Genomic DNA, 25,914 nt, shown 5'->3' on the forward strand with positions numbered 1-25,914 from the left:
ACTCGCACTCTCACACTGTTTTCACCTCAGTTCTGATCCATTACTATTAATCAATCAGCATTGCCCACATCATTCAGGGCCCTAAAAGATTCCACCTGATGTAAAACTGTGTATAAGACTTCCTTTGAAATGCTCTTATTTCTGGCAAAAGCTAATGAAATGATATCGACAGCTACCAACATCCCAGCTTTAGGGATTTCTTGGAAAGCTACCTCAAGGATGTTGCTTCATTCTATCAAGATCATGATTTCAAAAGTCTTACTAAAGAAACTGAACAGCAACATTCAACGCTCTTATTTGGGAATCTCCATGCCTTCACTGACTTTTAAACTATGAATTTTGAGGTACGAGCATTAGAAACAGATTCAACAATAGCTTTCAAAAAGAGACCAGGATACACTTGGGAGAGAAAATTGTAAGGGTGTGGGGAAAAGAGCAAGAGGGGACAGACCAAGTAGATTCCACTTTGAAAAAGCCGACTCAGTGTTATAATTTTTAAAACAATATTTATTCATCTGATACAACTGCGTCCACTAAGGCCAGCATTTATTGCAAAAGTTTATGAAGACAGCAATGTTTGGTACTTACCTAGGTACAGCTACAATGCTATTCGGAAGAGATTTCCAAGTAAGAGATTTTGGCCCAACAAGAGCAAAGGAAAAGTAATTTAGCTCCAAGTCAGGATAGTGCATGCTTGATAAGGAAACATGCAGGTTGTGGTGTTTCGATACATTTGCTACAAGACCTAAGACATAGTAGCATTCAGCCCAATGAGTCTGCTGCAGCATCCAATGAGATCATAACAATGAACAACCACACTTCGCTGCCTTTTTCTGTAACTATTGATTAGCTTACCGATTAAAAATCTCAGACTTATACTAAATGACCCAGCATCTACAGCCCTCTTCAGCATAGATTCACTTGCCAAGCAATTCTTCTTCATCCCTTTTTAAACAGGCAACCTATTACTCTGCGATTATGCCCTCCAATCCTAGACTGTCCCACAAGGGGAAAACAATGTCAGTATATCTTTCCTTCGATAAAGGACCAAAGCTGTTCCCTGCATTCTAGGTGTGGTCTGCTTTGTGTAGGTTCAGCAAGACTTCCTTTTTTTTAACTCCATTCCCTTTGAAATAAAAGGTCAACATTTGATAGTTCTTTGGGCATTAGAGAAGACCATAGACACTAGCTTTTTTATGATTTATGCAGGAGGACTTTCAAATCCCTCTGTTAGGGGTCTTCCTCCATTTAATTAGCATCCAGCTCCTGTTTTTCCAGCCAAAATACATAATCTCGGACCTTTCTGACATTATATTCCACCTGAAGATCTTACCCAATCATTTAACCTGCCTAATGTCCCTCTGCAGACTGTATTATCTTCACCACTTGCCTTCCCACCTATTTGCGTGTCATCTGTAAAATCTTGGCTATAGTAAACCACTTCCCTCATTCAAGTCTGACTCTATGATTGATCCCTGTGGTACTCAATTAATTACAAGTTACTGTCCTGAAAAAAAGCACCCCCTTTATCCTAATTCTTTTTACGAGTTAGGCAATTTTCAATCCATGTAAATATATTTCTTCCTCCAGCAAAAAGCTCTTATTTTCTTAAGTAGCCTTTCACACCTAACCTTTTTGAACTCCTTTTAGAAATTCAAATACATTACAATTAACGATTCCCCTTTTATCCAACCTGTTTGCTACTTCCTCAAAAATTCCAAAAAAAAAAATCATCAGACATCATCTCCCATCATGAAGCCAGACTGAAGCTGCTTGATTATATGAGATAACAAAGTATAGAGCTGGAGTTGTTTGCAAGGAAACACCAGAAACAGAAGGCAGTCGGAAGAGTTGAGTTTAAGGAACACGTGTTAAATAATGAGCTGAGGTGGCTCATTGTCCCCTCTTGAAGCTTTAAACAATCACTAAAGAAAATAGTGAGAGAATGCAGGAATTTGCCAAAAATAAGCAGATTGAGTTTCCAGGAACTGCAGATGCTGGAGAATCTGAGAAGCAAGATGTAGAACTGGATGCACACAGCAGGCCAAACAGCAAAGCTGACATTTTGGGTCCAAACCCTTCTTCTCTGATGCTGCTTGGCCTGCTGTGTTCATCCAGCTCTACACCTCGTCATCTCAGATTCTCCAGCATCAGCAGTTCCTACTACCTCTGTTTGATCGTATTATGTATTTGTATATTTCTAAATGCTCTATAGTTACATTCTTTTGAATACTCTATAGGCTACCCTTGTCTTTCTAGATGGTAGACATCAAAGTGTGTGGAAAGTGCATCTTGTACGTCACAGCTTCCTAAAGCAGAATCCACAAAGCCATGTAGGGTCCCAAGCTCTAAGGCAGCAATGCCTTTAATGGTGCTCCAAGCTGTCAGGCAGTGGTTAACTCTCACATTTTGTCAGACTGTGTGTGTGATCTAAATTACCGAACCTCCAAGTGACAATCCTGCAGCAATAAAAATGGTTTGTTAGAAGCATGTAACACTGCCAACGAAATACCTCACTTTTCTACTTAGTCCTCCCACATTCTCTAACCCTAAATTTCCCCCCCATTCCAACTCCACAACTGCCCTTACAGATACAAACCCCTCATCCCAACCTCAGAACTTTTACAGTCAGTCAGTCAATGGGAAGGGATCTCAACAATTTTCCAGCTTTGAAATGGGGTCCAGGCAGAACAGAGTTTGGGAGTGTCTGTAATATCGGTACACAATGCTGCCCTTATGCATCAATGGAGGAGAAAGTAAATTTTCAATGAGGGGGATAGGAACAAGCAGGTTCTTCATCCTAGATTCAAACTCCTTTAATAATGTTGGAGCTGCATCCATCTACAAAAGCGGAGCATATCCCATCACACTCCCATCTTGTATCTTCTGGATAGTGAACAGTCAGAAGTGAGTTACTTTCTGCAGAATCCCCAGCCTCTGATGCAGTCTTGCAGCCACAGTATATGTATGTCTGGTCTAAGTTAACTTCTGTTAATAAAACCCCCAGGATGTTGATGGCATGGGATTCAACAATTGTATCACTTGTTCGAACACAGTGCTAATAATGCAAGGTCACAGCTTCAACAGCCAGTAACACTGGGTTGCAAGCCAGGCCTTAATTTTGAAGAGGCAGTCACATAGTGGCAGTGACAGTGGACTAGTTAATCCAGAATCCAAAGCTAAAGTTCCAACAACAGGATTTCAAATCCTTAAAAGATCCATTTGGTTCACCACTGCCCTTTAGGGAAGAAATGTGCAATCTTTATCCTGTCAGTCCTACATGAGCTACCAGAACCACGGCAATGTCACTGACTCTCAAATGCCCTCTTGGCAATTAGGCATAGGCGATAAATGCTGGCCTAGTGAGTGACACATCCTACGAATAAATAGAAAACAAAATGTCATGGCAGATAGTTCGATTCTGTCTCATTAAAAATGGTATTTGCCTAGCACTGGTACTTTTCTTAAGAAAAGATATTTGGCACGTTTATACTTGCCATTAGCTCTCTTTTCAAACAAAAACATCAGGAGTCAAAACATGGAACAGAGTATTTCTAACAATCCAAACACTCTCCCTAGATATCTTTCACAGACCTGCAAGATATCAAAATTCCATTTCTTTAAATCAAACCTACTTGCACTTTCTATGTACTTAAATGAGGGTGAATGGAACAGAAGGCTGTGGTAATAGGGTTCGGTAAAACAAAATAAGTTTCATTTGCAGCATAAAGTCCAGTGCGAACATGTTAAATCCAGTAGGTAGCCTGTTTCTACACTGCCCATTCAATATCATGTAAATTACAACTATAAGTTTAGAAAAATACTGGATCAAACAGCAAACCCTTGCAATACTCCATTGATTCAATCTGTTTTGTAAAAATCACCAGAGAAATCAATTAACATAGTAGCTCCAGCTGAAAATGCTGATGCTCATATTGGTCTCATTAAACATATGGACAATACATTTGTTAAATCACAGCTATGTTAATCAATCAACCTGAGAAAGTCATTTTCATATTTTTCCATGTTTTAAACAAACAATAGCCCTTGCAACAGTACCACCTTCAAATTACCAAATGTACTGCAATTCCCAAGTTCAATAATCAATTTTTAAAACTGCACCAAGAACAGAGAATGATAGATAGTGTTCAGCAGGTAAGGCAGTTCTTACGGAGACTAAAAATTTCAGCTTGATGACATTTTTGATTTGAAGTTTCTTTTTGATACACTTTTTCTGCATCTTTCATACTTTTTTTAAATCCACCCCCATCTTTTATTTTTAAAAACCTTCCATCAATTGGACTTCTATTTTTCCCAGATCTTTGTGAAAGTGCTTCCTCTCAACTCAGCCATCACAAATCTGATGACGAATTCATTGATCAAAAACGTTAACAGTTTCCCTGTACACAGATGCCACCAAAGCGGCTGAGTTATTTGCTGTACTTTTTGTCGTCATTTCACATTTCTAGCAGGTTCTCATTTTTTGAGTCTAAACGGTTTTCCCCAAAGTCCTTTAAAGTTGAGGGGGCCTCTTCTGCAGAAAGCACATATTATTTGGAATAGTATTTAATGTACAAACTGGCATTTCATCCAACCAGCTTAGACCATGTTCATGTTCCAGATAAGCCTGCTCCTACACCTTTTCACTTCACCATTTCTTGTTCTTCCATGGAAAGTGGACATCACTGACAAAGCCAACATTTGCTGCCTGAACTCAGAGAGGTGGTGGTCAGATAACTACTTAACAACAGTAGTCATGTTGTGGAAGTGCAGTGTCAGTACTGTGAATTAAGCAATGCCTAGAACTTTGACTCAGCCACAGTGAAGGATGGGGATAACACTTCTGAGTCAAGACACTGTGGGGTTTGGACTGAACTTGCAGGTACTGGTGTTCCATTGCGGCCACTACCATTGACTTCTAGGTAATAGAGGTTGGAGTTTGGGTTGTGTGGTCAGGTCAGCCTGGCTGGGCAGGTGGCCAAGTAATAAGAGCATTTGTTTGCTGCTGCATATTTGTTTGATAGTTAAAAGTTTATGGCTTCTTGCAATTTCTTAGAAGATACAGAACTATTGGCTAAAAAAATTCAAAGAAAGAAATTTCTGTTACCCTTTCAGCATTATTAAACTTATCTAAAATATCAGGACAAAAAAAAAACTTTTGAATTCAACATAGCTTTCAATTCCCATCCTTGAAATACGCAGTACTTGCATTGCTAGGATAGATGCCCTACTCGGGACAGTGCACCTTTGGCATATCACATTCTCCAGGACATTTGTAAATCTATTTGCAAGACTGATGGTGGGCTCACCATTATTTATGGGTAAGCAGCTCCTGGTGAGATGATGGGATTAAAGGTTAATACGGCAACTATTTTCTTGATAAAACCTACAAACTGACATACATATAGCACAATTAAATGATGTTATCTGGTCAAAGTAGATAATGCCAGGAACCACGTCAGAGTTTCTTTGGATCTTAAAAACAGAAGTTACCACTTGATGGGGAGTGTGAAAGAAAGATGTAAATAGAAAAATTACAGTCAATTCTTCAGGTCTTGCAGAAATTCTACTCTTTTGCTCATTAGTAACTTACTTTGTCTTTTAGACCTTATTCATCTTTTTCCACTGCCACCACACAGTCCTGTATTCTGCTATCACATTTGGTTATTTCGTCTCCACTAACCCTTTTCCCCGACAGGAATTTCCTTTTGTTCTATCGCCCTCTCCATTCTTTCTCTAGTTCTGCATCATTTACAAATGGTCAAATATGCAAATTCTCCACTTCTGGTGTAAAGTCACCAACCTGGAGCACAAATACTACCTGGCCTACTTCTTCTCCCCTGCTTCTTTGCTCAAAAACAGGCTTGAAACAAAGCACAACAAAGTGAGCCACTGGTTGGGCAAGCAGCCATGACCAGGATCCACAACAGCATGTCATGTGTTAGCACCAATCTGATCCACACCAAATATCTAGCTAACCACACCTCCAGTGAGTCAGTTTCTGTGGTAATATTTCTTTTTACATGCACCTTGAAGGATAGAGTTGCGGGGTAAAAGCTCTAATTTCTTTTCATCACAAAGCCAATCAGGAATCTCTCCCATGCACAATAGCAAGGAATGCAGATGTTGGAGTCAAAGATAAGTGTGAGCTGGAGGAATACAGCAGGCCAGGCTGCTTCAGAAAGGTTTCTGAAGAAGGGTCCCCACCCGAAACATTAACTTTCCTACTCCTCTGATGCTGCCTGGCCTGCGGTGTTCCTCCAGCTCAATACCTATCTCTCCCACGCATACCATCTTCTATTGGTATTAAGTACTAATCAACATGTTCCATTTCAAGTTATAGAACTCAGCTTTGTGTTAAGGTGAAAAGATTTTTCAAAAATTCCAATGCAAACAATGACTTTAGAACCTTCCAAGGACATTGAAAGCCTCAAAATAGAATATTACTTTCTGGATCACATTACTCCAGTAGGAGCACAGAGTGCATTATAGTTCTAGCCTTAAAAGCATATTTCGATACTCCAGACACAAAGCTCAAGGCACAATAACATTCAGCACTTTCTTTCCCCTCTAACAGTGGCATGTCAAATGTGGAGCAAAGACACAGTATCTAACCCTGATAGCAAGGAATGTCAGAATCAAAATTCAAAGCATGCAGGCACTAATTTTTTCATTTGAAATGGATTCTATTCACCAGGCTTGTCTGATATCACAGCTTTGACCTTTATTGAGAGGGGTTTGGTTTAATGGATCTAGCGCTCAATGACACCAAGCAATTCAAAGCTTTGGTGGGTATTCGTGGACATAGCCAGATAGCTTTTATTTATTGACAAGTGAGTTTTAAACTCATTGGGTTCACCTATTGTAACTTTCCAAGCTAGCTAGAAACTGTGGAGCCATATTACACCTCGTGCAGCAGAAATGGGAGACAAAAGGAGAACAGTAGCCATTTAAATTTATGTTGGGCTTTTAACATAAAGTTTGTCAAAAGGCTTCACAGGAGCACAGACAGCAGTTGACAATGAGCTAATGAGCTATAGTCGTGAATGTTCAGGCAAGCTCCAGTAAGGTATCACCTTAAGGAAAGGCATTCAAGTAATTATAGTTTCAACAGCTGTAAACCTAACAGCAACATCATGGAACCAGGGTTGGGTTGGGGTTTTTTTTTTGGGCGGGGGGGTGGGGGGGGGGGGGGGGGGAGAGAGCGGCGGCAGTGGCGCAAGCAAAAAGTCAGAAAATCGGAAGAGCGCAGAAATCTCAGGGGTTATGGGGCTGGAAGAAATTTTAGGGACAGACAATGCCCACAAAAGGATTCAAACACAAGGCTACTATGGAGATTCAACTCAAATGACAGACAATAATTATTTGTGGATTAAGTATCAAAAATCACTTCAAATCAAGCATCAAGAACCAAATACTTCAGACAGCTGAGAGGAAATCTAATCGATTCATTCAAAACCGTGAGGAATCCAGAGTAAACAAGGAAAAGAAATGACTGGGGGAAGAACATTTTCACAGTGAGTTTTCAGTCTACAACGCACTGCACAAAAGCATGAAGTAGACCATTTTAATTAAGACATTTAAGGGAATTAGAGAGTTATTTGAAAACGAATAAATAGTGCTAGTGGAGAACGCATTAAGTGACATGCATGTTTTGAGATCCAGCGCAGACATGACGGGTCAAGTGGCTTTCTTCAGCACTGTAACAACTCTGTGATTCTGTGAAACAGTCCAGGTAAAGGTGAACGGCTGTGCCAAACAACAGAATTGAATATAAAGACTGATGCCAACACTAACACATTTCAGCAAGTTCGTTCTTCATGTTCATATACAATTGCCTTAAGTTCTGATGAAATCTGCTTCCAACAGCTCTTCTGAAGTGTATTCCTGGGTAAGAACACTTTCAAGTTTATCACCAGTGGGTTTGCCCAACAAAACCTTTAGTTACCAAACAAGTGCCAGAGGAAAAGGTTTTTCAAACTTGCTCTAGTAAAACTTCAAAAACCTCCAATAGGTCTCACTTTAAACCTTTCTGTTCTGAGGAGATGGTTCTGCCCTCAACATATAAATGAGAACATGCACAGAAAGGACGAAAGCATGTTTCAACTGCAAAGGCAGGATTCCTGGAGTTGTTTTTCTGCTTGGTTCAGTGTCAACTGCTCTATGCAGTTATGTTTTAACTTCAGATATTGCAAGTTTGACTCTTAATACTGGACTCAGAATTGATCTTCGATCAATTTGATCATTTCAGCTGCTTTGTGGGGCAGAGTTGTCATTGGAACAATGAACCCAACTTGCCTCTTTTCCACACCCCCACCCCTCACACACAAATCATAATGATGGGTCAAATGCATAATTTCAATTCCGCACTGTGGTACTATAATCCTTAGTAGCTTTATGCCACAGATACATTTTCCAGAGCGTTTCTCCCCAACCGTGATTTGCCATAGATCTTTGCATTGTGTGATAGCTGTGGAAAACAGATGATGGTATGAAACGTTCAGCCTTGATTCTGTAGCCATCATGATTGTGAAGCAGGCTTCATGGCCAACTGCTGTTTTTACACCCATCCCTGAAATGTGGATTTCTGACTATTTGACAAATTGAAGGCAGTTTTCCTACAAGTTTCTCTTCAATTGGTTTCCAGGAGCTAGTACACATGAGCCTAGCAGTTGTGCTATTAAGCATAGTTACTGCAGCCTAGCATTAGGCTGGAAGGCCAAATTGCATAGATTTGAAACCAGCAAAATTAAAATTGGGAGTCAGCTGCTGAAAACTGAATTAGAAGACCAATGTAAAATACTCTTCAGTTATTTGTCACAAAAAGAGAAAAAAAAACACCTGTTATCTTCTACTCTTAGATACTGGTGAATGGAAGATTGGATTAGCACGTGCTTAATCCAGTCAGCCAAAAAAAAACAAACTTACACAGATCTTGCATTCCTCGATTTTATGAACCACAAAGTCAAGCTGACATGCTTGAAACACAAATGGTCTCAGTTTACAAATTTGCTATTTACAGGTCATGATTGACCTCCAGTCTTAATTTCAGTATCACATCACAGCAAATGACCCACTTCCCTGGAGTTCAATCCTGTGGGATTCACATTCCAGACTTCCAGTCATCTTGGAACGGTCATACGGTTTTTCAAACAGTGAAAATAAGGAAGATTTCTGACCACAAAACTTAAGCATTCATGAAAGTAAAGTTGCCAGTGGAAGATAGGGCTGGTCTCTCATTAAATAGAGAAGACTGTGGAGGTTTAACCTGAGGTTCATCAAGCCTCAGACAAGGGGAGATATTAAAAGGAGGCTACTTCATGATAACCTCAGTCGGTGCAGGAATTAAACCCACATCATTGGCGTCACTCTATGTCACAGACCAGCCAATTAGACACCTGCATAATTTAGTCAGGGATCTCCCATTTAAGAATAAATCAGTAAAAAATTTTTTCTCAGGAGGGTAAAGTGCCTTTGAAAGCCTCTTCCTCAAAACGGAGGTGGAAGCAGAGTCTTGGAAAATTTTTAAGGCAGAGGTGGCTAGATTCTCAATCAGCATGGGGGTGAAAGGTTACCAGGATTAGACAGGATCATGGATTAATCAGATCAAACATGATCTTATTGAATGGTGGAACAGGTGCAGGAGCTGTGTGGCCTATGTCAACTCTGAACTCGTACTTTCATCTCTAAAGAAAGGGAAGATTTCATTCCCCGGTGCAACTTAACAACATTATTTAAGCTCAAAATAAATGAAGATTACACCAAAGAAAAGCAATACTGATTTTTCAATAAAAAAAAACAAACAATCACACCACTTGCTTCAGAGAGCACCAGGCTGTAAGAGGACATCTAGACCATTGAGGCTGTGTTCGATCAAACGACATTCCAGTTAGACCCACTCGTTCCCCACTGTATGCATAAACTGCAGTTGTCAAGGGGCCTTTCCATATTACAAATTGGATCAGTGCACAGACCTAGAATCTTGAATCTGGAGCCAGTTCCCAACTCCTTTATTCAAATGCCAATTATATGTCCACCCAAAATCTGCAAAGTTGTAAACATAATTTGGCATCTTCGGGCATGAATAGGATTGTGACGAGCAAAGGGCCTCTTCTGTATAGTAGGATTCCAAAATTCTATGCATGGCTTTTGCCCTACTGAATTTGGTTCATATCTGCAGAGAATACTAGACTGAACTGCTCATGTCTACAGGTCCATCACAATTGGAAAACAGGCAATATTAAGTGATCAGCAAATTACTGCACAATGTCTCAAGTTTGTTTTTCCAACAGCACATTGGGAACTGCAGATTACACTTCATGGAAACAAGAGGTACTTGTGTACCTTCTGAAAACCATTTAAACCAAACGTGTTACAGTCCACCACAAAGAGGCATTGAATCCACCTCAAATTTATTGGAAGAAAGTTTTCTCCCAGTGTTGAGATTCTACATGAAACAGAACGACAACAACTTCAGTAAGTAGCTTTCTCACCTGACACACAAGATCTCAAGTTCAAATCCCACTTGGAAACTCAGCCACCATTTGAGCTGACCTCCCAATATGTTCCGAAGGAGTACAACATTATCAGAGGTGTCATCTTTCAGATAAGATTTTAAACCAAGGCCTGTTCTACTCTCTCAGATGGATACAAAATTTCTCACATTATTATGCTGAACTTCTGAGAAATGGCCAATATTTATCCACAAAAGATGCAAAATGGATTACCTAGTCATGATCACATTGTTATTTAAAAGGAGCCTCGTGTGTATAAATTGGTTTCTGAAATTCCTACATTACAGCAGTAGCTAGATTTCAAAAGTAGTTAATTAATTCGCTGTATAACGTCACTAGGAAGTCCCAAAGTTTTGAACGACATTAAATAATACATAAGTGCAATAAATAAATTATTCTTCAACTATCAATGCAGTTCCTTCAGTTACAAGTCTAGAGTATGCAATTGACTGCAATGACATGGATTTTTAGTAAACCTAAGCATGAACCCAGTGGGAAGCTAATAATGCTATTAACCTGTGTTTGGGGTAAGGATTGTCTACAATGTTAATCTGTTAAGGAAGCAAAAATGCACTTCTGCATCATTTCAATATGTCTGGTACCTCCAAAAGCACTTTTCAATCAATTAATCATTGATTACCTCAATTACCTCAACTGTGCATCAAGATGATGAGTTAGTTCATGTCTTCAGCATAGCTGATGGGAGCACAGGAAGTGTAACAGCTATGCCTTCAGTGAATACTTCTCTTCACAAGCAGAGAATTAACTGCACAAGATGCAGTTGTAGATATTTTAGCATGTTGATCATCAACGGATACTGCTGCCTCACCAGGAAGCAGGCTAGAAACAAACAATGTACAACCAGTCATGGGTTCCAAATGAAAGACTCTATTTGACTTGCAATCATGGTAATCCAGATTTTCTGCTTTTCAACAGAAATTATCATAGAAGGTATTAGCCTGAAGTACATTTCAAACAGACTTAATTTCAGAAAGCCATTTTAAACACAGATCAAAGCGTCAGAAATAAGCACAGTAATTGGGTTCTGGTGAATACAGTGATTTCTTCGTTAATATCACATTCCTATCCCTTCACTTTTGAGAAGCCACACATCCTCAAGCACAGAGAAGTGAACTTGGAATAGCTTTTATGTACATTACTCTTGAACAGATGGACCAAATGTTTGTGTACAGTTGACCCACAGAATTCATACCTCTTTCCTTTGAGAAATGTAATAACATCTCAGTACTCCCAAATGAACACAACAGATTGTGACACCATCAAACATGACCTGGAGAATGTTCAGCCCTGAGGCATGTCGATTGTGCAACTTGCAGGCATCAGCATTCTCACCACTCCGAGTAACAAGTTTTCCCCTGGGAATTCCCTACTATAGTTCTTAGCGATTGTCACATATTTATGACTGAGTTTTGGGCTTTTTCCACAAATGTTCACCATATCAAATCATTCCAGACATAAAGATCAGTTCACACTAATCTCGAATAAAACGGAATCCCAGCTTGCTCAGACTTTTTGTTTTGTTCTAACCTCAGTTCTGGTATCATCCCTGCAAATCCTTTATTGCCCTTTTGCCAGAGCTTCCATGTCCTTATTGAAACATGCAAACCAAACCGTGCAGAGTCTATCCAAAGCTCTACTAAAGTTGGCATAACCATTCTACTTTTCAGTTCTACCCTAACTAAACTAACGCCAGTATTTTAATATCTTTATTAATCTGCGCTGTTATTCTTAATAACTGCTGAATGTGCATCAGATTAAAAAACACACAGTCTTGACAATTGTTTTTCTCTTGTGGAAGGAAGTTCTGGAAGTTAACTATCAAGGGTCAAAGTTTTTTTTTAAATTCAGAAACACCAACTTCCAAACTTTGTGAAATGGTCCAACAGCTACTACCATCATCGGTCAGTCGCTTAAGGTCTTTTTGGAGTGGAGGTAGTTCTAAACCAAAGTTCAGCTATGGCAGAAGAGATGGTGATGGCCAAAGATAATGGAGTGGGTAATGGAAAAATGGTTATAACATAACCACAACAATTGTACCGATAAAATTTAAACATTTAAATTAAGACATGGTGGGTTGGAATGCACGAGAGAGAGATTCCGATTCTGACACCGGACAGGTAAACACCACTTGCCCCCACAACCAAAAAAAGGCTCTTGCATACAACAGAAAAACAAATGTAGCAGGGCAGAAATGCTACTAGGAGTTCGATAAGGAAAGAAGAGAAAGTTTGTAAGTTTGAATTGAAAAGCCCATTTCTGTATATCCTATGCTTTTTGAGGCAGTGGGATTATGATTTAAGTCGGTCACTACGAACAATGAGGAAAAGAAAACAATTGAAAATGAACAATGTGCACAAAGGTTGATTGTGTACTCACAGCTTGATATTCCAGATCATTGTGCTTGAGAAATTCTAGCTGCTTGTCATGCAGTTCATTGAATCGGAAACGGAATACTTCCAATTCTTGCTGGATAAACCATCGTCTCAGATCTTCCCTGAGGAAATAAGGGGAGAAAGAAGAGGAAAAAAAAAATCAGACCAACCATACATTTAGCACACCACCGTTCAGATCTCAAGTAACTATTCCTGCATAATAGATTGGGACACCTCAGGCAATAACTGTTCCTCCCAAAGTTTCAGGTAATCAGGAAATAGGAAAAGTATGGCATTTTAGAGGCCACTAAAGGTTAGTGGAAAGAGTGATCTTAAAAGCAGTTGTTCAGCAATTCACCACAACACACCAATGTCACACATCAAGATTGGAGGGAAATTGCGCTTCAACAAGGCACTGTGGCTTTTCCTTGATTCAAAGCCACCATCATTTCAGTCACTGAACAGGCAGAATCTTGACTCACACTTTAGAGGTGATATTTTATTTGGAAATATAAGACAAAAAAAAACAGAAGTGTGAGATATGTTTAGTTTACGTTTCCAAATGGAAATATGTAATATTAGTTTCTCTTACAAAACTGAACCACATAATGTTCTTTTGCTGGAAGCTGAATCTTCCTACTTCTGCGGGGGTGAATCTCTCGGATTTGATGAGATGTCCCTTTGGCTCCTCCAATACTTTCTGGCACATTAGTTGTTCACTCTTTCACTCTCTGGTTAGAGGCAACACTTTACAGCAAGCGGTGGGAGAGGTTGGTTGGTATCTTTCACTTTTTTAGCAGCTTTGCTGCACAGAGACTTTCCTTTGCAGTCTGGAGTTTTCTGTCCTTGCATTGTTTACACATATTCTGCTTGCCTGCCCAGGTGAAAGTGTTGTGGTCATGCTGCTGACCTTCGACCTCCACAAACCAATCAACAATCTCACCTCGAATACACACACATGACACCTTAGACATCTTCCCTCACAGTTTGAGGAAAGTAACAATGTAGATGTAACTCATAAGTTACCAGCAACTTGGTTGAGAAGTGCAGTAATATCTTCCACAATTCTTAATATCAAACAGCAGTTTCCCATTTAGGTCCAGAATTCAAAAGAAAAAAAATAATAAAAATGGCTTGGAGTCTCCATTTGCCTATTAATAATTAGTCACGTTTTTGGCATGTGTTACAAGACCATAAGACATAGGAGTGGAAGTAAGGCCATTCAGCCCATCGGGTCCACTTCGCCATTTAAATCATGGCTGATGGGCATTTCAACTCCACTTCCCTGCACTCTCCCCATAGCCGTTGATTCCTTGTGAGATCAAGAATTTATTGATCTCTGCCTTGAAGGCGTCTAACGTCGCGGCCTCCACTGCACTCTGTGGCAACGAATTCCACAAACCCACCACTCTGGCTGAAGAAATGTCTCCTCATTTCCGTTTTAAGTTTAACCCCTCTAATTCTAAGGCTGTGCCCACGGGTCCTCGTCTCCCCGCCTAATGGAAACAACTTCCCAGCGTCCACCCTTTCTAAGCCATACATTATCTTGTAAGTTTCTATTGATTTCCCCTCAACCTTCTGAACTCGTTCATTGTACGTTAAACCCACCATCCCAGGGATCATCTGTGAGAATCTCCGCTGGACACCCTCCAGGGCCAGTATGTCCTTCCTGAGGTGTGGGGCCCAAAATTGGACACAGTATTCTAAATGGGGCCTAACTAGAGCTTTATAAAGCCTCAGAAGCACATCACTGCTTTTAAATTCCAACCCTCTTGAGATAAACGACAACATTACATTCACTTTCTTAATCACGGACTCTACCTGCAAGTTAACTTTTAGAGAATCCTGGGCCAGCACTCCCAGATCCCTTTGACCTTCTGCTTTATGAATTTTCTCACCATTTAGAAAATAGTCCATGCCTGTATTCTTTTTTCCAAAGTGCAAAACCTCACATTTGCTCACGTTGAATTTCATCAGCCATTTCCTAAACGATACTCCTAAACGGTCTAAATCTTTCTGCAGCTTCCCACCTCTTCAGTACTACCTGCCTGTCCACCTATCTTTGTACCATCGGCAAACTTCACCAGAATGCCCCCAGTCCCTTCATCCAGATCGTTAATACATAAGGTGAACAGCTGCGGCCCCAACACTGAACCCTGCGGAACACCACTCGTCACCGGTTGCCATTCTGAAAAAGAGCCTTTTATCCCAACTCTCTGCCTGCTGTTAGACAGCCAATCGTCAATCCAAGCCAGTAGCTCACCTCGAACACCATGGGCCCTCACCTTGCTCAGCAGCCTCCCGTGATGCACCTTATCAAAGGCCTTTGGGAAGTCTAGATAGATAACATCCACTGGGTTTCCCTGGTCTAACACACTTGTTACCTCTTCAAAAGAATTCTAACAGGTTTGTCAGGCACGACCTCCCCTTACTAAATCCATGCTGACATGTTCTAATCTGACCCTGCACTTCCAGGAATTTAGAAATCTCATCCTTTACAACGGATTCTAGAATTTGACCAACAACCAAGGTTAGGCTAATCAGCCTATAATTTTCCATCTTTTGCCTTGATCCTTTCTTAAACAAGGTGGTTACCACATCAAACTTCCAATCATCTGGGACTTTCCCAGACTCCAGTGACTTTTGAAAGATCACAACCAAAGCCTCTGTTATTTCCTCAGCCACCTCCCTCAGAATCTAGGATGCAGCCCATCAGGCCCAGGAGATTTATCAATTTTTAAACCTTTTAGCCTTTCTAGCACTTTCTCTTTTGTAATGCCTACCATACTCAACTCTGCCCCCAACTCTCCCTAATTGTTGGCATACTACTCATGTCTTCCACTGTGAAGACTGACACAAAGTACTTATTAAGTTCTTCAGCTATTTCCGTATCTCCCATCACTAGCCTTCCAGCATCAATTTGGAGCGGCCCAATGTCTACTTCTGCCTCTCGTTTGTTTCTTATGTATTGAAAGAAACTTTTACTATCATCATTTCTAGTATTACTAGCGAGCCTACCTTCATATTCGATCCTCTCCTTCCTCATTTCTTTGTTATCCTCTGTTTGTTTTTGTAGCCTTCCCAATCTTCTGATTTCCCAGTGCTCTTGGCCACTTTATAGGCTGTCTCTTTTTCTTTGATATATTTCCTGACTTCCTTTGTCAGCCATGGCTGTCTAATCCCACCCCAGAAAATCTCTCTTTTCTTTGGGGTAAACCTTTGTACTGTGTCCTCAATTACACCCAGAAACTCTTGCCATTGTTGCTCTACTGTGACGAATGATGTTGTAGGTTGCAGAGAGACATAGATAAGCTGCAGAGCTGGCAAATGGAGTTTAATACAGACAAGTGTGAGGTGATGCACTTTGGTAGGAGTAACCGGAAGGCGAAGTACTGGGCTAATGGTAAGATTCTTAGTAGTGTAGATGAGCAGAGAGATCTTGGTGTCCATGTGCACAGATCCTTGAAAGTTGCCACCCAGGTTGACAGGGCTGTTAAGAAGGCATACAGTGTTTTAGCTTTTATTAATAAAGGGATCGAGTTCTGAAACCAAGAGGTTATGCTGCAGCTGTACAAAACTCTGGTGTGGCTGCACTTGGAATATTGTGTACAGTTCTGGTCACCGCATTATAAGAAGGATGTGGAAGCTTTGGAAAGGGTGCAGAGGAGGTTTGCTAGGATGTTGCCTGGTACGGAGGGAAGGTTTTAGGAGGAAAGGCTGAGGGACTTGAGGCCGTTTTCGTTAGAGAGGAGAAGGTTGAGAGGTGACTTAATTGAGACACAAAATAATCAGAAGGTTAGATAGGGTGGATAGGGAGAGCCATTTTCCTAGGATAGTGACAGCGAGCACGAGGGGGCATAGCTGTAAATTGAGGGATGAAAGATATAGGACAGATGTCAGAGGTAGTTTCTTTACTCAGAGAGTAGAAAGGGAATGGAACGCTTTGCCTGCAACGGTAGTAGATTCGCCAACGTTAGGTACATTTAAGTCGTCATTGGATAAGCATATGGACGTACATGGAATAGTGTAGGTTAGTGGGCTTCAGATCGGTATGACAGGTCGGCACAACATCGAGTGCCAAAGGGCCTGTACTGCGCTGTAATGTTCTACTATCTTCCCCGCTAAGCTCTGCTTCCAGTCGATTTTCAACAAGTCCTCTCTCATGCTCCTGTAATTACCTTTAATTGACTGTAACACCATTACATCTGATTTTGCCTTCTCTCAAACTGCAGACTGAACTCTATCATATTATGATTGCTGCCTCCTAAGTGTTCCCCTACTTTAAAATCTTTTATAAAAAGTCAGGCTCATTACACAGCACTAAGTCCAGAATAGCCTGCTCCCTTGTGGGGTCCATCACAAGCTGTTCCAAAAAGCCATCCTGCAAACATTCCATGAATTCCCTTTCTTTGGATCCACCAGCAACATTATTCACCCAATCCACCTGCATATTGAAGTCCCCCATGATCACCGTGACCTTGCCTTTCTGACATGCCCTATCTATTTCGTGGTGCATCTTGCGCCCCTGGTCCTTATAACAAAGGTATACCTTATAACAAAAGGTGTGCTCTAACAAGTAAGTGTTTAAACTTTTCTTTAAAATATTCTCCTATTCATTACTGAAACCTGCTAAAAGTATTTTTTAAATCTTAGACCGTGGTCACAGTCAGGTATTGACCGTACTGGAGATTCAATTGGTCTATTTCATACTTGTGACACCTAACAGAGTTTTGGAATCGATTTCTGATACTCTGTCTGCACCAGGGTAATGACAACAGAGCTTTGGACACAGAGGTAGATGTTGCATGCAATAAAAGGGATCTGGAGGACAGTACTTGCTTTTATAAACATTTGGCCCATGAGGGGGATATTTAGTAGAACAAAAGAGTTGATGCCATAGGAGGATCCAAAAACAAGGATCAGAGTTTTAAAAGTCAAAAGGATTGTTTAACCAGACTAATTTAATATAGGCAAATGAATGAACTGGACACTGGCCCAAGTTAGGCTAGGGATGGCAAACTTTGGAAATGAATTACTGTTTACTGATCAATAGCTGAGGAGATGGGGAAGGGAACTCTACCTGTAACATTGGGAAAAGAAATTTTCCTATCAGATCCCAAACCACTGGTCTCTCTCCACATACACTGATGATTAATGGGATTTTAAAAGTCACCACAAATTTGGGACAACTCACTGAATCATGATTAATAAAATCATACAAGCTCATAAATGATCCCACAGCACACTCTGGTGGATGTTCATTTTTGTTTATTTAATTTCTTCTTTCTGAATGCTTTAGAACATGAACATAGAACATAGAACAATACAGCGCAGAACAGGCCCTTCGGCCCTCGATGTTGCGCCGACCTATGAACTAATCTAACCCCATCCCCCTACACTATCCGGACTAGCGTTTTGTACAGTTGCAGCATGACATCACGGCTCCAGAACTCAATCCCTCTACCAACAAAACCTAACACACCGTATGCCTTCTTAACAGCACTATCAACCTGGCTGGCAACTTTTCAGGGATAAAAACACAAGCTTTGCAAATCACAGAATCCCTGCAGTTTGAAAACAGGCCCTACGCCCCAGCAAGTCCACACCGGATCTCAGACATCCCACCCAGACCCATCCTTATAACCCACCTAATCTACACACCCCTGAACACTATTGGCAATTTAGCACGGCCAATCCACCTACCCTGCACATCTTTGGACAGCGGGAGGAAGCCGGATCACCTGGAGGAAACTCACGCAGACACAGGGAGAACGTGCAAACTCCACACAAACAGACGCCGAGGGCGGAATTGAACCCGGGTTCCTGGTTCTGTGAGACAGCAGTGCTAACCACTGAGCCATCATGCTGCCCTCCAGTAAATTGTAAAGTGTTGTTACCTCCAGTGAGGAAGAATGGCATTTTCTTTAACTTTAGATAACGAACATGAGAAACTGACCCGGAGGTGCCGGAGTTGGACTGGGGTGGGCAAGGTCATAAATCACATTACACCAGGCCATAGTCAACAGGTCAACCTGAAAACACAAGCCTTAGGAGCCTCACTCCCTCCCCAGGTGCCAGCAACAAAGGAGGATCTGACACAGAATTTACAAGTGAAAGATCAGAAGGTCACACAACTGATCAGGTACCTTGTAAATTTATTACTATGGATTAACAAGAGAGGATTACTATTCCCATGAATTGAATGTTATGTATTTAGAATTTGAAAATGGACATGTCAGAATCCCCCAACTTCTCTGGCCGTAAAAGAGTCACAATTTCTAAAAGGCCACATCAAAAAATGTTCTACAAGTTCTACTCACGACTGGCAGTAAGCAAGACGCAATATGAAATGAGAGATGTGGTCTTTCCTTCTTATTTCATACTCATCCAGCCTCTCTTCATTTGAAACCTGGGAAGGAAGCAAGGAGAGAGAGAAGGACCTTGAAGAATTAATCATAAAATAAAATATTAAAAAATGCTGCAGAAACTCAGTGGGTCGGGCAGTATTTACGGAGAGAGAAAAACAGAGTTATTGTTTTAAATCCAAATGACTCTTTTCCAATATTGTTCTCAAAACTGGCAAGGTCAACTGTTTTACTCTCAGATGCTGCCAGAGCTGCTAAGTTCCTCCAGCAATTTGTCATTATTTCAGATTTCCAGGATCCACAATATTTTGCTTTTAAACAAAATAAAAATGCTGTTACTAAAATCATAAAGTAAGAACAGTTAGAAAGCAAAGGCAGATTTACAAGAAGAATTAAAAATTCTGATTCTAAGACGGGTGAATTAAAATTCAAGGATTTTTCTCCTCAGGGCAGAGGTGGGTAGAATAAAATTTATTCAAGGCGTTTCAAATTATGAAAACATTTTGATACAACAAATATGATGAATCTTCCCCTCTAAGTCATACACCATCCCGACTGGAACTATATAGCGCCTTCATCGACAATGGATCAAAGCCCCTATGTAACGCCTATGCACTTTTGATGCTCCACATCCCAAGGACAGAAGTAGCTCAATAAGGCTCAGCACCACCTTGTCCAGGGCAATAAGTGCTGTCCTAACTTGCGGCAATCACATCCACGAATAAATCCAAAGTCGGCCATGCCCAACAGGTATCACGACTGTTCTTTTCTTCCCTTCTAACAGCCAATGTCATTCCAGTTCACACTTAAATCCTCCAATGTTACCTAACTCCTTCTGTAACCTGTACCATACTTCACACCCAAATGATGGAAGTAACAAAATCTAAGTGGCATGATCACCAGCCGTCCAGTGTCAGATTATGTTGCTTGGCAACAAAGTTTGAGATGTTTTCAAAGGATTCCTAATAATGTTCACATGAAGCTTCAATTATTGTGTCACTTTAGAAAGAAAAAGTACAAATGTTGGTGGGACAGATTATTTGACCCAGGATATTCTCAAAAGATGGAGAGAACTGGCAAAGGTACAAATACAGAAAGGTTTTCCAAAGAATGATAGCAAAACAGGAAAGATTGAACAAGCCAAATCTTTCTTCTCTAGAAAGCTGAGCAATGAGCCAATAGAGGTCTTCAACATTTGAAGAAGCTCCACATGGTAGTTATGGAGAGATTTTTTGTGAGGAAAACCAAACCTAGTGACCATAAATAAGATACAGATGCTCATATATCTAATGAATTCAGGAGAAACTACGAGGTAAAAATGGTCAAAGACAAATAAGCTTTTGAAATATTCATGATGAGGAATCCCAAATACAGTAATATCATCTTTTATGATCTGTAGTGAATGGAAATGTTTACAGGCCATTTCAAATGGGTCAAATTTTTCAACTCCAACTAAGTGGGTAGGAACAGTAGTTTTCCCTTTGTTACCTCCCGTCATTGCCAACACTCACTGTGGACCAATGAATTTTAATAAATCATCAAAATGACGCCCAATATTTCAGCATTTAATATAGTTAGAGTATATAAGCTGAAGTCCGTACAAAAAAAACAGAACATTTCCTCGCAGAACTACATACATGCAAAGAAAAGCAAAGGGCTAGAAAACTGTTTTTAAAACTATTACTGTATTTAGGATTCCTCATCATGAATATTTCAAAAGCTTATTTGTCTTTGACCATTTTCTGAAGAGAGCCCGAATTTTGATAACTACCACCTTCAAGAACAAATAGGGATAACGCTGCCATGCCAGCGATGCCCTCCTTCCAGAAATAAAAAACATGAAACGAATTCTTGAAAATCAACTGCCAGCAAAAATTAAACAGCAACAAAGCAGTGTACCACAGCCACTTTAATTATTAACATTCAAATGTGATAGATAAGCACACAAGTCAGAGAAATGTGAACATTTGCTGGATGTGAGTTTGCTCACTGAGCTGGAAGGTTAATTTTCAGACGATTCGTCACCATTCTAGGTAACATCATCAGTGAGCCTCCGATGAAGCGCTGGTGTTATGTCCTGCTTTCTATTTATCTGTTTAGGTTTCCTTGGGTTGGTGGTGTCATTTCCTGCATTGGTAATGTCATTTCCTGTTCTTTCCCCCCCCACCCCACCCCAGAGGATGGTAGATGGGCTCCAAATCAACGTGTTTGTTGATGGAATTCCGGTTGGAATGCCATGCTTCTCGGAATTCTCGTGCGTGCCTCTGTTTGGCTTGTCCTAGGATGGATGTGTTGTCCCAATCAAAGTGGTGTCCTTCCTCATCTGTATGTAAGGATACTAGTGATAGTGGGTCATGTCGTTTTGTGGCTAGTTGATGTTCATGTATCCTGGTGGCTAGCTTTCTGCCTGTTTTTCCGATATAGTTTTTGTCACAGTTTTTGCAAGGTATTTTGCAGATGACGTTCGTGAACATTTGCACTGTTAAATAACTTTGCGAAAACCTAAGTTTCAGCCAGGTGCTCCACAATTCCTGGTGGCAGAAGGCTCAGTGAAGACCCTCTCCCCACACTCACTTTAAAATCAGCCCTCGCCTAAATCTCACTCCACATTGATCTTCACCCAACACCTGCAACCCACCTCTCAGCAACTCCTCTACCAAACCCCCACGTCCTTTTCCTCTTAATTAATCATTCTGCCCAACCAACCACTGCTTTTACCAACAAACGCTCAGGTTCTGTTGCCTTCCACCACACTTGCCAAACTCAGCAGATTCCAACTTTGTTGCCAAATGTCACCTCCTACCAAAACCTCACCCCATACCTCCCGAAGCCAGGGAGTCCACCAGCAACCACAAAGAGCCTGCCTGCAGGATGAATGAAAGTAGCCGCTGCAAGTGGGTACCAGGCTGAGCAGCAGCTCCTCTGCGGCCCACCTGGGGAGAAAAGCAATTCAAAAAGCACAAATTTCCTAGTGGAAATTTAGAATTCTGTCAAATGGGGGAAATTTCTCACCCCTACTTGTTAATTAGAGAGAGGTGAGAACATGGAACTATACAAGATAGGTAGCTGTCTAAGCGAAGAGCATGTAAACACTTAAAGGGAAGGAGAAACACAAGAGTTACAACGAATTGAAAGGATATACAGAAGAATTGCAAAGGGAGAACAGAAGTGACAGCAGGGTGATAGCGTTGAGGAAGAAGTGCAAGGAGGTTCAAGTGACATGGTGTATTATAACCAGATCATTCTGTCATCCAAATTTAAGGGAAATACTTATCAGTTATTTGCCTCAGTTCAAACTGACCCAGTTATTGATTCACAGTAATTGAATTCATAGGTCAATTCAGGTTTAAGTTTTTGCTCATTTACCCCAAAGTCTCACTTGTAATATCTCTGTGAAGTACAGTGGTCTGTTTAAGACTCACTATAATCAAGACAAGTGATCATTATTAAAACTTCCATCATGGAGGAGAGTGAACAACTGAAGAAAGCAAGACATAGCAGGAGTGGCATCAAGTGAATAGCTCTTTCAGAAAGACGGCAAATGGAAAAGAATGGCTTCACACAAGGCAACACCTATATGACTTCACGTGAGAAAAAGAGAACAGTATGGAGAAAGCCATGGGTGAAACACCAGACATAAGGTGCTGATTTCTTTAACAAAATACTAACAACACAATATCGATACTTACTCTGTAAGGAAACTTCAGCTTTCGAAATTCACTTTCCAGTTTCTTGTTATAGGCCTCTGATGCCCTGACATGGCTCACACCAAGTGTTTCTACACACTTGAGAACTGGAAGGGGAAAAATAATTGTTCTAGTTTACAATAAACACTGAAGTTGTTCATGTTTGTGATAAAAGCAGTTCAAACGTCAGGTGAGACAAAGTATCACCCACTGAACCAGAACTATCATTCCCGTCAACAAATTCCAGGTTGTTGTTTGAGTTCATTGTCAGGAAGAAGTTTTATTTCTACTAAACTTGAGCTGGATTCAGATCCTGTTGAGAAATGGACGCTGCAGCTAGGAGACATCAGCTTGTTCAGTATGAATGGTCTTAATAATGCTCACACCCCACAAACTTGGCTGTATGATCTGCAGTTACCAACATGCTAATGAATCACAGAATAGATACAATGCAGGTGTCCATTCAACCATCACGTCTGCACCTGCTCTCTAAGCAATTTTGCCAAATGCCAAACTGTTAACTTTTGTCAGTAACCCAACAGCACAAATGTTTAAATGTAAACAACCATCTCAAGGTTCTCTTTAGGACAGCAAGATGGCTCAGTAATTAGAACTGCTGCCACACAGTGCCAGGAACCCAGGTATGATTGCAACCTTGGGTGGCTGTCTGTATGGAGCTTCCACATTTGCCTTATATCTGCATGGGCTTCTTGTGGTTTCCTCCCACAGACCAAAGAAGTGCAGACTTGCTAGTTTGGCCACACTAAATTGCCCCATACTGTCCAAGGACGTGCAGGTTAAACAGATTACTCATAGTAAACGTGGATTATGGCAAGAGGGTGCTCGGGCTGGATCTGGCACTTCGGTGGATCGGCAGCGACTCATTAGGCCTAACAGCCTCTATCTGTTCTGTAAGGGTTCTGTGATTGTCTTAATACCTCAGTTAAACCTGTCTCTATTGCACTTATACATAGTGCATTCCAAGTCAAAGGCATTTACTGCATCTAAAAGATTCTTATCTCACATTCAGTTCTTTTTTAAGCCCGCGCCCTTTGACTCTTGATCCTTTTACAACCAGAAGAAAGTTTCTCTTAATCAACACTGTCCAGGTATCTCAGGATTTAAAAAACCTGTCAAATCACACGTCAGCTCTCATCTCTCCAAGAAAGACACGTTCAGCTTTCCAACCTATCCTTGTAACGGAAGGTTTTCATTCCTGTAACTATTCTCGCAAACCTCTGACGTACTCCCTCTAATGTATTCACTTAAAGGCTGCAGTATAGCATCCAGAACTATACACAATACTCCAACTGAGGTCTAACCTCTTTGTCCCTTTCACCTATCTCTTCCATTACCTCATATCTTTTTCTTTACACGTCTCCTCCTCTCCCACCTATAACCTCTGCCTTGCCATTTCATTCCTCGCACCCTCCCCTATTCCTCCCTCCACCGGCCCCGCGCCTGCTCCTACATTTCAGCCTCTCCATCGCGAAATTCTCGAACTCCTGCAGCGAGACGTTCTCAGTCGGCGGTTGCTCATAGAACTGGATCGGAAACGGATAGATCTCAGCCAAGGGGGAGCATCGCAAGCGACGCGACCTGTTCCTGGAGAACTCCATAACCCAGGGCCTAACGCACTACAATTAGTATCTCCCTACAACCGAACTAGCCTGAACCACCTGTAATCTCCCGCCACCCAGGCCACCAATCAGAACGTGTTGCGGTCAGCCACGTTGTCGTATTGGCCAGGACTGTCAGCCGATTGACCAATCGTAGTGCGGATCAAGCATTCGCCCCCCCCCCCACTTATTCGTGTTCCACCAGTTTAGCCAATGACAGTATGCTTCGCGTTTTCAACTCTTCTATTGGCCATGACGTGCAACGGAAAAAGCCAATTGTAAAATGGCCCGTGAATCCACATTATTTCATTGGATAAGATTTATGCACGTACAACCGTAGTCGCGCCGCTAGGAAACAGCAAACTATTACTGGTTAATGGTAATAAAATGTGAGGCTGGATGAACACAGCAGGCCAAGCAGCATCTCAGGAGCACAAAAGCTGACGTTTCGGGCCTAGACCCTTCATCAGAGAGGGGGATGGGGGGAGGGAACTGGAATAAATAGGGAGAGAGGGGGAGGCGGACCGAAGATGGAGAGCAAAGAAGATAGGTGGAGAGGGTGTAGGTGGGGAGGTAGGGAAGGGATAGGTCAGTCCAGGGAAGACGGACACCGCCGACGGAACCCCGCCCACGGCCGACGCCGACGGAACCCCGCCCACGGCCGACGCCGACGGAACCCCGCCCACGGCCGACGCCGACGGAACCCCGCCCACGGCCGACGCCGACGGAACCCCGCCCACGGCCGACGCCGACGGAACCCCGCCCACGGCCGACGCCGACGGAACCCCGCCCACGGCCGACGACATCATCGCTCCGCCCACAACCTCCACAGCCTGCAACCCCAGAGGAGACAACCACCCTGAGCCCTGCCGAATCTTCACCATCCCCCCAGACCTCCCACTGACTGAGGACGAACGGTCAGTCCTGAGCAAGGGGCTCACCTTTGTCCCCCTACAACCACACATCAACGAATACCAGTCACGGTCGGACATAGAGCAGTTTTTCCGCCGTCTTCGCCTGCATGCCTACTTCTTCAACCGGGAACCCAACCCTCCTTCCACTGACCCCTTCACCCGCTTCCAACACAAGTCCTCCTCCTGGACACCACCCCCAGGCCTCCTACCCTCCCTCGACCTCTTCATCGCCAACTGCCGTCGAGACATTAACCGCCTCAACCTCTCCACCCCTCTCACCCACTCCAACCCCTCCCCCGCAGAACGGGCAGCCCTCCGCTCCCTCCGCTCCAACCCCAACCTCACCATCAAACCCGCAGACAAGGGTGGCGCAGTGGTAGTATGGCGTACTGACCTCTACATCGCCGAGGCCAGACGCCAACT

At 41.9% G+C, this 25,914-nt stretch overlaps 1 protein-coding gene across 1 annotated transcript in view; it reads right to left on the reverse strand.

Moving 5' to 3' along the window:
* The window catches only part of prim2 (DNA primase subunit 2), a 165,049-nt gene extending 140,406 nt beyond the window's left edge, over positions 1-24,643 (reverse strand). The window contains exons 1-4 of the mRNA XM_048531973.2: positions 24,430-24,643; positions 22,962-23,065; positions 19,228-19,316; positions 12,912-13,029 (exon numbers count right to left, since the gene is read on the reverse strand). Of these exons, the coding sequence (XP_048387930.1) occupies positions 12,912-13,029; positions 19,228-19,316; positions 22,962-23,065; positions 24,430-24,577 (459 nt within the window). The 5' untranslated portion in view covers positions 24,578-24,643. The remainder of the gene's footprint in view (positions 1-12,911; positions 13,030-19,227; positions 19,317-22,961; positions 23,066-24,429) is intronic.
* Positions 24,644-25,914: the final 1,271 nt, after the last annotated feature.

Source organism: Stegostoma tigrinum, chromosome 4 (genome assembly GCF_030684315.1).
Source record: "Stegostoma tigrinum isolate sSteTig4 chromosome 4, sSteTig4.hap1, whole genome shotgun sequence".
NCBI lineage: Eukaryota > Metazoa > Chordata > Chondrichthyes > Orectolobiformes > Stegostomatidae > Stegostoma > Stegostoma tigrinum.